The sequence below is a fragment of the Pelodiscus sinensis genome, chromosome 2 (genome assembly GCF_052426305.1).
Source record: "Pelodiscus sinensis isolate ZL-2025 chromosome 2, ASM5242630v1, whole genome shotgun sequence".
Lineage (NCBI taxonomy): Eukaryota > Metazoa > Chordata > Testudines > Trionychidae > Pelodiscus > Pelodiscus sinensis.
The window spans coordinates 192,041,098-192,056,336 of NC_143053.1; the positions used below are offsets into that span (position 1 = coordinate 192,041,098).

At 43.3% G+C, this 15,239-nt stretch overlaps 1 protein-coding gene across 2 annotated transcripts in view; it reads right to left on the bottom strand.

Annotated features, from left to right (window-relative positions):
- LOC102450669 (ubiquitin-conjugating enzyme E2 E2) overlaps positions 1-15,239 on the bottom strand; it is a 295,792-nt gene that overhangs the window by 39,862 nt on the left and 240,691 nt on the right. For both annotated transcript variants that reach the window (XM_075922064.2, XM_075922063.2), the window contains one exon: positions 12,027-12,159. In XM_075922064.2, the coding sequence (XP_075778179.1) occupies positions 12,027-12,159 (133 nt within the window). The remainder of the gene's footprint in view (positions 1-12,026; positions 12,160-15,239) is intronic.

Sequence of the window (15,239 nt, forward strand, 5' to 3'; positions counted from 1 at the left end):
CAATTTGGCATGCTGAAAATACAGTGAGAAAGAATAATCATGATCCGACTCTGAATAATTAGAGTACCGGGATTAAGAAAACTCCAATGGTTCACAATGCTATTTTATATCAGATGTGATCTTTGCAGTACTGATCATATTTAATAGGGTCTTCTACTCTACTCTGTCTTGTTTCTGTGTGTGTCAAGAGTTCTCTTATCCTGTTTGGTGTTCTCTGTGATTCTGTTCCTTGGAGTGGCACTGAAGTTATTCCAATGAGGAGAAGGACAGACTGCATCTGGACGTAACCTTCACTGAAGTCAGTGTTGTGCATGACCATGCAGTTTCGATGTCAGGATGCAAACAGTTAAATGGATAGTGTTACAAAGGGTTTGAGAGGGAGGTAGCATTGACAGTTGTCTGGTTTTCAACTGGAGTGCTGACTGAGCCATTAAAAACTGCTTGGTGTGGCTGACAAGTTCCTGACCTGGCTCCATGTGGCTCCTGAAAATGGCAAAATGTCCCTGTGGCTCCTAGATGGAGGGACAAGTGGGAGGGCTCCACGTGCTGCTCCTGATCTGTGTGTCAGCTCCACATCTCCCATTGGTTGGGAACTGGGAGCAAATGGGTGCATTTGGGTGGTAACAGTTCACACTGTGAAGAGCCATTTAGTTGCACCTCTGCCTAGGGAGCTCCTTGAGGTAAGCACTTTCCTGATCCTGCTTCCCACACCCAAACCCACTGCCCCAGTCCTGAACTTCCTCCCACACCCAAAATCCCTCCCAGAGCCCACTTCCTGAACCCCCTCCTACATCCTAACCTCTTGCCCTAGCTCAGATCCCTCGCTGAGTTGAGTTGTGAATAAGGAAGCATATATTTTTGGTGTGTGTATTTCAGTTTCAAGATTAACTGAACTACACAAACACACAAAATACATGCTTATTCCCAACTCAGAGAGGCCTCCACTTTCCCTCTCCTATAATTCTGGAGTGTCACTGTAGACCCTTATTTAACTCTTGAAAATAGGCACTTGTCCCACTGGCGCTGAAATAGTAGCGCACAAACTGGGGAAGGTGGGCAGAAGGCAGATGAAAAGCAGTGTCACTGTTTGGTGTCTTTTTCAAATTTCATGCTTCCAAGATAATATTATTTTGTGAAGTCTGGCATGATTTTTGAATGTTTGGTAATACTGTCATAGGCTTTGGTAATACTGAAGACTGCCGCTTTTATGCTTGCTTTTGCCCTCAGATGAGTGGCAGCTTGAAAAATTAGCTACTGTACTACAGATAAGAAAAATGTATCCTTAAAAGCCAATCATGTATAAAATAAATATGAAAAGAGAAGTAAAAGCCCTGGACAAAAGGAACTCAAGTCTCATATATCAGACTGAAAAAGGAGCATACAGCTTATATCAAAGGAGAGAGATTCTATCGTAGATAATGATATTTTGTGAATACAGATTAGCATTACATGACCATCATGTATGAAACATGAAAGAAATACTCAATATTGCTATTGAGACAAGATATTGTAGAAACTGTATGTGATATTTACAAAGGAACAAGACTTTCCCATCACTCTAAATTGATTTAATGCAACTATATTTTCAAATCCTGAGAACATTTTTCAATCAATAGACATGTGAGATTTACAAGGGAAAATGGACTTTTCTGTTATTCTGGTTCTGATTATAAAGTGAGTTGGCATCACAAAAGCTTTTAAGTCCTGTGTATCATCTTTCAGTCAGTTGAGATTAAAGTCCTCAGAAGGATTAATGGTAGAATTGATAGAATTTTATATATCACTCAAATTCTAAAATAAAAGTAGCAGACGTACTAGAATAATGATACATATATCCACATCGTAATAACTAAGAATAAATGGAGTTGACACAATAGTAGATTGAGAACAGTCAGCTGTCTGAGCAGAAATTATGAATAAAGTTTACTCTTGATGAAAATGCAGACATCGTGTAGTCACAATTCCTAGAGGCAAAGTTTCTTCTTGAAAATATTCTTGTCTCTGCAAACAGCTATGTGGGAGAACATGACATGGTCTACTGATTTCTAAAAACTTTCTGTTCTGGAGGGACAGAATGCAGGATAAAGAAATTAACACCCTTCAGCTGACAATTGAGAGAGTATAACATGTTTGGTATTTGTCACAATGGCTGAACTTCAGAAAGTTCCCATTTTTCAATAGTATGCACAGTTAGAAAATGTACCTTTTTTAAAAATATGCAACAAAGTTACAAATATGGTTAGAATGAGTTAGAATTCTCCAGGCCTGCTGATGAGGGAGGCGGAAAGGGCAATTGCCCTAGGGCCTGGTGATTATAAAAGGCCAAGGGCTCCTAGCCACTGCCACTGCTACAGTGGTGGCAGTGGCGCTCAGAGCCCCAGGCCCTTCAAATTTCTGCTGGAGCTCTGTGCTTGTAGGGCTGCCTGGAGAGGTGGGGGCACTGCGCAGTGCTCTCCAGGCAAGAGAGGGGTTATGGGTGCCACCCCTTCTGACTGAAGTGCCATCTATTCCAGGAGTATGGAATGGCCCCCCTCACCTTGCCTAGGAGCCCGGTGAGGCTGTCGGGCCCCCCCCAGAATTCTCCCAGGATGACTAAAAGGAGCAAGATTCCTAGGTATATATGCTTCTACTTTCCAATACTGTAGAGGAAATAGAGCCAGATATCTTTAGGAGACAGAGATTTCTGGAAATCTTTAAGTATGAAAGGAAAATATTTAAGAACCAAGAATCTCAAAGGTATTTCTAAAATACCTTAGAGAGGTCATTAAGGACCCAGAAGAAATGGAGGAATGTTTCCCTGCCATGACATTTAGACATAGAATCTTAAAATACTAGAACTGGAAGGGACCTCAAGAGGTCATCTAATCTGGTCCCCTGCCTTCATGGCAGCACCAAGCACCATCTAGACTAGTGGTTTCCACACTTTTCAGCATCACGCTCCCTTTTTGATTTTTGAGAAACCCTCATGTCCTCCCCCCCCCCACTCCAAATAGCAGCAAAACTTGTTGTTCAAAAAAAAAAAAAGGGAACTGACCGGGTCCGAAAAACAAAAATAGCAGCAAAACTTGGAGGGAGGGGGAGGGGGAAGCAGGGAAGCCGGGTTGCCTCATATCCCCCCTCGGAATTTCTTCACCCTCCCTCCCAGTTTGGTAATCCATGATCTAGATCATCCCTGATAGGTGTCTGTCTAACTTGCTCTTAAATATCTCCAGTGTTGGAGATTCCACAGCCTCCCTAGGCAATTTATTCCAGTGTTTGACACTTTTATTATTTTTTTAAAGTGGCCTTTCAGTTCAGGCCAGCAATCCTTCTATTCAGCCATTCACTGCAGGACAAGGAGGGTATTTCATCTTTGGGTTGGAGTGAATCCTAGCTTGGCAGAATTTGTGTCTCACTAGAATCTGGTTTTTGCAGAAGGAGAGAACACATGAATGTGCCCTTCTTCACTTGGTCTGTTCCACTCTTTACCACAGCTTGGCACTGCATGAAACCGAGATGATGCTTTAAAAAAAAAAAATACACAACTGAAAAAAAAAAAAAAAAACCCCAGGATTTTGCAGGCTGCTTGATTTCTTGCTGACTCAGACCCTTGTTGCTAAGCCAATGTTCAAAGTGCCATACAAACTTGCAGACCACAGAAACTCGAACATTTTAATTCATTTGAGTCTTCTAGAAAAGCAAAGCTAATTTGTCAGGTCTCACAGGAGCTGTTACATAAATCTCAGTATCTGATGATACAGATAAACTGTGAACAACCGTGAATAGTGGATTGGTGATAGGCTGGGTTGATCCTGCTTCATTTCTGATCGGGCTGCTTTAGAAAGTTTTTCTTGAACAGGGAAAAAAAATCTCTGAGCCCTCTGCAGGTAAGTGGGGAACAATGTCATTCACTTAAAAGGAAAGAAGGACTTAAAGGGTGAGGGACTTTTTGCTTGGAAAATTTTGAATCCAGTTTAAATGAACGAGACAAAGTTAAAATCAATTGAAAAGAACTAAGTTCAAAGGGAGAGAAAAGAATATCATGAAGAGCAAATCAAGCAGCATTCAATGATACATCACAATTTATTTTTCTTTATATTTATTGAAAATAAGTTATTAATATTGATTTATGACTAATGTGCTGTTAGGTTCATGCCTACCTTTCAGAGAAACACTGATAGGAGCAGACAAGTAGAATAATTCATGACTGGATATGCAGGATGGAAAATACTGACCTAGGGAGAAGGATTGGTTTGTGTAGACTGATGGGAATCTGGTGGACTAGTGTAATACTGTTTAGGACTATGATCTTTTGGAATATAGCTGGGCACAAAAGGGGATTGGTCTTGAAGTTCTACAGAGAACATTCTTGTTTCTCAAAGTCTAATTTTTGATTCAGTTTAAATGAGTCTCCTGTCTTTCTCTTGTCTTGTCTTCTCAAGCTCAAGTTATTAAATGCACAAAGATGGGGATGAAGCATCAATGGGACTTTCAGAGCAGCAGACACAAAAAAGCTGAGAAGATTTTAAAAATGAATGAGAGACATAAGGATAACTGCTGGTGTAAGTCGGAGAATGGTCCCGCTATTGTGGGGAACTTTCTTGAGTTCTATACCACCCCGATGAAATGGACCAACGAAAGGATCTGAGTCTCCGCTTTATTCCATGGCTTCCCCGATCCTGAGGGCTCCCGCTCCACTCTCCTGAGTAGCAAAGTCCTCAAAACCCCAACAAGGCTGGGCCCTTGGGCTTAATCCCTGACCTTGCAGTCACTCGGGGCAGGAGCTAGAGTGTCCCCACTCCGGGGTGCTCTCGTCACACTGCATGCTTTCTTGATCCAGTGATCGTTACATAAAGTTCAAAGCAAATACAATTTATTAAACATCAACTGATTAGAGAGAAGAGAATAAGAAAAAAATGAGAAAGGTTAAATGAGAACACGCAGTCCTGCTCTGTAGCACGGGGACATCACAAACAGCAATCTGGAGAGTGTAAGGACAGTTCACAGTCTCTTCCTTATAGGCCCCTTAGAGGCGCTGGATGTGCTGCAGAGGGGCTGCAGGCTGGACACGCTTGCTCTGGCAGTGACCACACAGCCTCAAGCTCTAGGTGGCCAGACCCCTCTCCCAGTCTGGCCTGCTGGGCCTCTTGGCTGGTGATATCTCCCTGCCCAGAGCCTCTCCCCACACTTTGCTGGTCCCAGCTGCTCACCACACCCAGCTGCAGGCTTTGCCAGTCTCCAGCTCCTTGCGTTGCTTCTGTCCCTTTTGGCTCTCTGAGCACTGCCAGTCTGCTGCTCAACACAGGATCTGCGCTCCTTGGACTGTGTGTACCTGGCTCTGTTGCTGCAAAACTGCTCCTCAGCACAGCTTGCACTGCTTGGGCTGTGTGTGCCTGACTCTCTTGCGGCAGGACTGCCACTTAGCACAGCTTGCACTCCTTGGGCTGTGTGTGCCCGGCTCTGTTGCTGCAGGAATACCTCTCCACACAGCTTGTTCCTCTTAGCTGTGTCTCAGTTCTCTCTCCTTGCTCAGAGAGACCCAGAAAAATCCCAGCTCACAGGGAGGATGGGGCTTGTCCAACCTGTCAATCAGGCCCAGCTGGAGTGTTGGCTGCTTTCCATTGTCTCTGGGGTCTGTCAGTCTCAGGGCCCTGATTTCTCATGGACCCTTCCCCTTTTGATACTGGGAGCTGGCCAACCAAAAACTCCCAGAGTTTTAGTAAGGGGCTAACAGTCCTCTCACACTAGGGATGACAATAAAGGAAGAGATGGTTTAAAATGAGGGAGGATTTGGAGACAGAAAAGTTACCAACCCTCTTCCTCCCAACACACACATTGTGTGGCTAAAAGATTGGTTTTTTTTTATTTGATAAGGAAATGAGCAAGAAAACTGGAAAAGGAGGAAGGAATTTGAAAGTACAGAAAAGAGGCAGGAAAACTGTTCAACGACATGGAAAAAAATACATTTTAAATGTTATTACCAGTCTCAAAAATATACAAGCCAAATTCCTCCTTGTTTTGCTTTGCACAGCTTTGTACTTATAAATATGTTTTCATATTTGATAAGTGTGAAGTTTTCTAAAGCAGTCCTTGTAAGTCTCAGTAGGAATGTATGAATTCTACAATAACAACAAATGAGTGTCAGGCAGTTTTAATTCTGCACCTTTGTGGAAGTCACCTGCTTAGTATTGCTAAATGAATGCATTTACCTCCCACCCCCCCCCCATATAAATAAAGACACCCGTCCCCTTCAAATCTTGATATGGCTTCTAATAATGAGGAGTTTTTTTCAGAACAATTAGTAAGTTTTAGATTGTTTTATTTGCTTTCTAGTTTTGAACCTTTAGACTTTATATTTTTAACCTTTCTTCACAACCATGAGGACTAAAATGAATTTTAAACAATAAATAAAGCTGAGATTCTCATATTCACATGACTCCACAAGCTGGGGCTTTAAGCAAAGCACTAAATATCACAAGACATAAGATAAAACTGAGAGATGGTAATTCTCCCCACTTATATACAAAGAACTGTACTGTACCATAATGCTTTCCATGACATACAGTGTCTCATCGACAGATTTTTTTAGGATATACAAATCAAGTTTAGGAGGACAGATTTAAACAACACACTGACTGCAGCAGTTATCTTGTGACAAGTAGTCACCTTCCCACACTCCTTTTCTCAAAGGACTTCCCAAAGGATTTTATACATGAGTCAGTGTCTGACAGTAGGGAGAATGTGCACACTGAAAACATGAACAATGTTAGAGTCCTCAGAGCACGTTTGGAGATAGAGATTATCTACAACAGTGGATGAAAGCAGTTAGAATAAAGTCACAGAGTGATACTGGTCCTCTGTACGTACACCCCACTTTTTTTTTCTTATAGATAACAATTGAGCCTGTTGTATTTGCTGGCCTTGTAACAGTATAATACAGTAACATCAATTCTTTCATCCTTTATCACAATATGCTTTTATATGATTTATATGCACAAATGACTTATAATGATAACTGGAAGCAAGAATAAAGGAACACAAAAGGCTTGTTAGAAGGCAGGATAAGAACTTCTCTATTTCATTAATAAGATACACAAAATTGCATTACTCGTTTTACAAAATAATACAGTCACCAAAATATAATTGAGTATGGTCTGAAAAAATCATTATCTCAGGGTGAGAAATCAAATTGGACCTTTACTGTCTATTCAAAAAAGGATTCATTTAATGTATTGCCTCAAAAGTGAAGCACAGTTTCAACAGAAAGAAGAACAAGCTCTTCCTTTCTTAAATCTAGCTCTTTAGATAGCTGTACCCCTCTGCCCCCAAAGTATTGTGGTCTGGATTCCCTTATGACTTCACATTTCTGACAGAGTTTAATACTACACTTAGCACCTGCATGTGAATATCCTTTTTTGGGTTTGTTCTTGTTTTGTTTTGTTTTGGGTGGGGGACTGACTTCTCTTAACATGGCTATAATTTTCCAATTTATGAGCTTAAAGTTAGGTATTTCAGTCCATATTTAAGAAAGAACGGTTACTTACCTCGTAACTGTTGTTCTTTGAGATGTGTTACTCATGTCCATTCTAATTAGGGTGTGTGCACGCAGCGTGCACGCACTGTCAGAGATTTTTCCCTCAGCAGTAACTGTGGGGCCAGCAGGGAGCCCCCTGGAGTGGTGCCGGTATACCTGCAGATATATACCCAGGCTGGCCCTCTGCCCACTCAGTTCCTTCTAAAAGGCTAAAGCCCTCCTGACATCCAAGGTGTGCAGAGCCTGTTCTTTCCCTGACACATGAGGCTTGGGGTAAAACACTGGTAAGAATTTGTCTTGAGACACATGGAAAGACAACACCGCCTTAGGCAAAAAGGCGGGATGGGGATGGAGTCTGACTTCATCCTTGAAGAAAATCATACGGGGGGATCCGAGGTGAGCACTCTGAGTTAGGACACCCACCTGGCGGATGTGATTGCTACCAGGAGGGATACCTTGTAGGACAGGAACAGGAGGGAACACTTTGCCAGGGGTTCAAACGGAGCCCCCATAAGCTTAAAAAGGACCAGGTTAAGGTCCCACTGAGGAATGGGCTGTCGTACGTGTGGGTAAAGTCTATCCCTTGAGGAATCTGTTTACCATGGGATTCGCAAAAAGTCTTTCCCCTATCTCCGGGATGGAAGGTGGAAATGGCCGCCAAATGGACCTTAATGGAGGAAGAGGAGAGTCCCTGAAGCCTAAGATCCAATAGGTAGTCCTGTGGGAAGCCCAGATGTAGAACTGCTTCCACTTGGCCAGGTATGTAGCCCTAGTGGAAGGTTTCCTACTACCTAACAGAACTTCCTGGACCTGAGCCGAACACTGGAACTCGGCCGCTGTCAGCCACGGAGCTTCTACGCTGTCAGGTGCTGCGAGTGCAGGTCCGGGTGACGGAGTTTGCCGGAGTCCTGGGAGATCAAGTCTGGGAGCAGCGGGAGAGTTATGGGTCTCTTGTATGACAGGTTGAGAAGGGTTAAATCAAAGTGGTGGAGGTTGGCTCAGAGGGGCTCCGCTTCCCTATGGTCTCGGAGAGGCCTGGCCAGGAGGTAGCGACTGTCCTGGGGTGGGGGATCTGACCGGGGGGGGGGACGCTGATGGAGGGGCTAGAGGACCCAAGATGACTGAGCACAGTCTGGAAGGATATGTGCCCTGACTCTGGTGATAGGCCTATGGGGTCCAGAACAGCCACTGGCCCAGAGGCTGTGGGGGCCACGTTTGGTGCAGCACGTTTGGTGCAGCTGGGAAGGAGGTGATGGCATGGCCAGGCTCGGGGCCTGTGCAGAGGTAGGTGCCATTGAGCTGGGTGCAGTGGATGGTGCTGCACAGTGGTACTGTGCCGGTGCCGGGCCCGGTGCCATATCTTGTGCGGCATCCGGGGCCGGGATGGCTCTGAAGGTGGTGCCGCAGTTGGTACTGAGAGCGGTGCCGAGGGTGCGGGCTGTGCCTGATGGTGTTTCCTGGCATCTGGCACCGCTTCCTCGCACGTCCTTGATGATGGAGGCCGGTGCTGGCTGTTCCCATGGTCTCTGGTAGGGGTCGGTATTCAAGGGGGCCAGGGGGCCGACTCAATCAGGACCCTGGTTGCCTCGAAGGCCTCCAGAGTTGAGGGTTCTGGAAAGTCCTCAGGAGGGCTGGATTCCCTATGTGGGGATAAACGTCCACCCGACCGAGATGGCCTGGGTTCAGCTCTTGATGGTGCCATGTGCCCCACTGAAGGGTGCACGGAGGGCACGTGCGTCGGAGGGGATCTACCTGTTGGGCCTCCTCTTCTTCTGCGGCACCAGGGACTGTGACCAGTGCTGAGGCCTGTGAGGCACCAGTGAGGTGCGGGGTGCGTTGAAGCGTCCTGCACCAATGCCGGTGCGCTCTGGGAGACCAGTGACGGGTCCGACGCCGGTGCCGGTCTTCTGGCTGCCTCGATAAGGATAATCTTGAGGTGTGATTCTCTCGCACGCTTCGTGCAGGGCTTAAAAGCTTTGCAAATTTTGCAGGTCTCTGAAAGGTGGGCCTCTCCCAGGTACTTTAGGCAGGACGAATGCAGATCACTGCAGGGCATAGGCCGGTGACACTTTTTGTAGGGCTTGAAACCCTTGCAGTCCGGGCATGCCCCACCACGGGCACACAGCATGCCGCAGCAGCAAATGAACAACAGAAGCAACAGTCTCTAACTCAATTTACAACTACTTAACGGTGATTAACTGATAACAGGCAACAAAGAACTACTTAAGCAATGATTGCTTTAGCAGGAGCTGAGGGTTGTTCCAAAGACCATCACAGCGGTAAGAAGGAACTGAGTGGGTGGATGGCCAGCCACTCCAGGGGGCTTCCTGCTGGCCGGATGGGAGGTACTGCTGAGGGAAAAAAAATCTCCAATGACGCGTGCATACTGCATGCACACACCCTGACTGGAGTGCACATGAGCAATCCCTTGAAAAAGAACCGAAGTTAGGGATTCTGTGGTGCATGCCTTGTTCTGTGGGATGAAGAGACCGTGGCATAATTTAGGCAGCCCTGGGTGGAGGGAAAGGCTGTCTAAGGCTTGTCTATATGCAAAACCTACACCAGCACATCTATATAGGCTGGGGGTGTGAAAAAAACATGCTCCCTAGACGCACAGTTAAGCTGATAAAACCCTCAAACATAGATGCAATTATGCGGACAGAACAATGGACATGCTGCATCTACATATAGGGCGGGGGTTTCCTTTATGCCTATGCCTATGCCTAAGTTACAGCAGCCTTCCTTAAAGGCCACAGCATTGCCTGGAATCTCTTGCCAGGAGCCACTACTGGGATACGTAATGGCTCTCCTGGGCGGCAGCATGACCATTATGTTCTACAGTGCCTATGCTTGGAGAATCCTGTCAGAGCCGGGTAGGGAGCATTTAATAGTCCTTGCCCTGCACTGTCTCTTTTACGTAGTATAAAGGGGGCAGAGTAGGTTGAAGTTCTCAGCCCAGCTTTTCAGAGGGCTTGAGCAACCAAAGCTTCAACTGCTCTAAACAGGGGGGATATGGATCCTCATCACTTTTTAAATCCCACTCTCCAATTTAGGTGCCTAAATGTGAATTGGAATTTTTTGGCTGAAATAGTGGTCAGTGGGATACATGAACCCAGCTATAACATTCCTGTGATTGAGTTCAATGTTTAGCAGGGACTGTGGGTATCACAGGCGGGGGATGGTATTGCTTTCCCAAACTGCCAGCCTGGCCCCACCCAGACTCTGCCCCCAGAACACATGCTGTAGACATACTGGGGACAGAGCCTTGCTGCCCCAAGAGTTTGCCCTTCCTGTATTCTGGAGCCGAGGAGGCTGGGACCGTGCATCACCTGCCTTCCACATGCTCTGGGGCCAGGGAGACTGGGGTTGCATGCTCTCCTCTCTCCCCTTGGTGCTAGGGGGAAGGGGTGTCCTGGGTAAAAGGGGCGGGGTTGCCTCCCCCAACCCTACCTTCATCCACCACCCATGATCTTTAGGCATTCTGAGATACTCTGCTACTAGGGGTGATCTACTTTGTCGCTTCAGGCATCTGACAAAGGAAGCTGCAACTCACAAAAGCTTATACCCTAATAAATTTGTTAGTCTTTAAGGTGCCACCAACCTTCTTGTTTTTGCTGAAACAGACTAACATGGGTACCTCTGAAATGAGTGGCATATGAAGACTGGGCATACTACATACCTCAGGGTCTTCTCAAATCCCTCCAAACTCCCTCAGAAGCTGCCTGTGTGTCACGCTCTCAGCCCCCTCTATTTCAGGGACTCTTTGCAATCTTCTCTTCTGCTATGTGTATCTCTTCTTCCCTCCTTACCATAGCCCTCCCCCATTCTCTTCCTGCATGGCAGGGGCTCTTTTGGCCCTCCCTGCAACTGCATATCAGGGGTTGTGTGTGGTACCCTTTCCCCCATGCCCAACTTCCCTCTGCAAGCCAGGGTCTCTGTATGCCTTCCATAACTCCCTTTGAATGTCCCATATCTCCTCTGCCAGGGTTCTGTGTACCTCCCCATTCTCTCCCACCAGTCCTATTCTCCTTTCTTTTTCAGGCCAGGTCTACACTACAAGTTTTGCTGACAAAGCTATGACAGAATTCCCCCCTGCAGATACAGTTTATACTGTCAAAAGAGTTCTTTTTCCTGTGTAGCTTATGTCATTTGGGAAAGTGGCAAAATGATAGCACAAAAGTTCTTCTTTTGTCTGTAGGTGCTATGCCTCCATCATGAGGGCCTTTCCCCATGCAGCCATGCCATCAAAGCATTTGCAACACAGATTAACTTGCACAGTGTTAACTGTTTAAAACTGTATTGGGAAGGTGAATAGAGGAAAAATGAAGGTTAACGTTAGGCTGGAATGTGCTCATGGCTAACTGATCTTGGATGAAAAGACAATTACAGAGACAGTGGAAGCTGCTAGCTCTCCTGTTGCAAAAGCTTATTAAAAAGGAATATTATAGACACTTACATTTATTTATTCATTCATTGGGTAGTACTATTTTATTTTTAAAATTCTTTTACTAACCTTAGGTGGTTTAAAAGGATAGTCTGGTGAAAAGGTAATGTCAAGGAAGAAAACTCCCCCTTCATACACAGAACCTGGGGGCCCAAGTATAGTTGACCTCCATTCATAAATGTTGTCGCCTTTGGGTCCGGCACTAAAACAAAAGCAAAAATATGGCATAATGAGTAACCACATAAAATTGTAAATATAGTACATCAGTTATATTTATTATAATATTTTTGGCAATCACACCGGAAACAAAAACGATATACTGCATTCATGTATCTCTTCCCCAGTAATGCAAGTCATAGTCTTCTTCACGCAAAGTGATAATCAGACACATAAAAGTAGTATAATCACTGTATTAATAAATTATTCAAATAATTATAGGAAGATTAGCTTCCAGACTGCATCTAAACTATTCTTAGGTGAGGCAGCATTTACAGTGCAAGGAGCCAGGGACTACTTGTCTATCAGTCATTTAATATTCAACTACTTCCTTATCTGCCTCATCAGTCGGTGGCATTACAGTAACACACATGATTTTGTAGGACAGAGTGTATTAAAATCTTGGCACCACACAAATGACCTTGTAGTCATTATTAATAAATCATTATTTGAAATCACTCCAGTGACTAATACAGAAAGGCTGTTATACTCTACAATTATTACAATGTATTGAAAAGATTATAAAAAAAGAATGACTAGCAGGTTAAATAGTAGCAATATGTTCATATAAACTGCATTGAAACTGCAAAAGTACTAACATATAGATGGAAATGGAAAAAACACATCCTGTGTTCAATCACCATCTAGGAAGGCACAATTTTGGGAAACAACTTCCATATAAATCAAAGTTAGCCTCTCTGCAAACAACAAAAGCTCAGCCTCAGAACCATGCATTTTGTTCAGCATGGACTTACACGTGCAGGATTTTAGCTGGAGTGAGCACAATCCTAACTTTTATTTTCCCTGTGGATATGTTAATTACTTTATTTCTTTAATCGTTATTTCAGTAAATATTGATACTGTCAGATCTAATTCATTGCCAAGCTAGGTTCTACTTACAAGAAATGTTTTGTATTTGAAGAACCTAAAGAATACACATAGGTTTGTGGCCCATCTATAAACAACAACAAATATCACTTCTAATTAGGATCAATGCGAGCACCTACCATTTGTTTACAGGAAAGGAGGGTTAGTGGATTTTTCAAAATAAGTGTGTGTGTCAGTATTTTTTAAGTTATTTCTTATGAAACAATTTTTGTTATGACTGCAATGAAGAATTCCAGAGCATTCAGGGTTTATGAAATAGCTGTATGTCTAGAACAGATGAAAGCTCCTGGCTATGCTCCATGCCTCACAATGCACCGAAGGCGTACAGTTATTACTCAACATCATGTCATGTTCGCTGCCCAACTATTCATTTTGTTCACTGAAAGTTAATAAAACCTCTTCCATCTGAAATTCTTTTGGCTCCTTTCATTAAAACTGAATGTGTGATTCCCTACATACAACTGGGTGACTTACTACTGTGCAATATACCAGTTCATTAGTCATGATACCTACATCAATTTTCTACGATAGTCACTAATATGTCTTGTATTTCTAAATGACACTTTCTTAACAAAACTATGCTGCAGAGTCTATAATATTATGGAGCCATCATTTTATAATACCAACCATACTACCAAAACTAGCAATTGCCTAAAAGATAAAATCATCTTTTTAAGCATCGCAAAAGCAAGAATTACTACCCATATGTATCTCACAATGTCTGCAATACATCAGGTTGCTCACTGCCAAACAAATTTAATTTACCCGGTTCTCAGTTTGCATTAACCTTTGAATAATAAAGCACAGCTGAGACTGCTGTAAGAAACGAACCAGAGAATTAATAATTAAAAACATCTCCATAGCTTTCGGATAGACCAATCATAAGCCATCAGGGGAGGTTTAATTGTGACTGAACTAGGCATTAAAAGGGCTAATTGTACTCTTTATAAATCTAAACAAATGGTGGGGCCATAGCACTGCTACAGTATTTGAGGAGCACAGAAAACAAAGTCCTGAAAGCATGAGGCCATTACTTCAAATGAAAAAGGCAAGAAGTAAAGAGAGTTTAAACTTTACATTAAAAACACCCATAATCTGCAAAGGAAATCCCTTGCCATTTTCTACAGAGACAAATTTTCTAATATTGGTAAAAGCAACTACTCATTTTGTGCTGGCACGCTAAAATGCAACTGATATAAATGTTGAACCTAGATAAAAGGATAAATATAATAAACTTCAAAAGGAAATTCTATTTTTACTAGACTCCAGTCCGCATGAGACAACTGGGCCCTCTTTGGTTTTGGGTACAATTCATGGGTTGTTTTTGGAGGACCAACACTTAAAAACTGACCACTGCAATTACATTTCCATAATTTAATTTGGTCATATTGCTTTGCCTAGTTGTTTAGAAGTGTTAGCATTTGAAGTCAACAACCTCTTAATTCAAATAGCTGAAATATGCCATACCAGTCAATTCAACCTGTTTTAGCACATCTAGCTGAATGCCCAGCCTGTCAGCACTGCAGTGTTGCTGATTTATATTAATTCAAATATGATCTTTGCAACCCAGAGGAGCAGAAACATTATAATTATTTGTTTTAAAGAATAGTTTAAATTATATCATGTGTTGCACAACTGTGTGTTAATGTTTGCAAATTGGGATGATCAGTGACAATAAGCTTGTTCAAGGGACATGAAATAGATGTTTATGTGCATGATGAAAGAGCAAATAGTAAGGGCACCTGCATAATCCTTCTTCTCTTGCACATTAGCAACACTGAAGTTCAATAGGTGTACTATATTTTCCCTTCTTTCCTAACTGTTAAAGCTTTTATCACAGTCACCAGTTATGATATTGGCAACAAGAATGACAACACATGCGATTTCTCCAGAGAAAATTCCCATATGTGCAAGCCCTCAGCTAGATCAGGGTTATAATGCGTGAGAATTTAATTGTCCCGCTCTCTATATGGACATCTGCCCAATAAAATGAAGCCCAAACATTTTACATTCAGTGTGATTTATATTCCTGCTCTATTTATGTTACTGGCAACCAAACCAAAGATCTTCGTGAAAGTAAAGTAAACATCTCAGTTCTTGAAACTGTTATCTTCGGAAGGATTGATACAGATAGACACTAATTTGGCAAAAGGCAGACTAAATCATCTCACGCTGAAC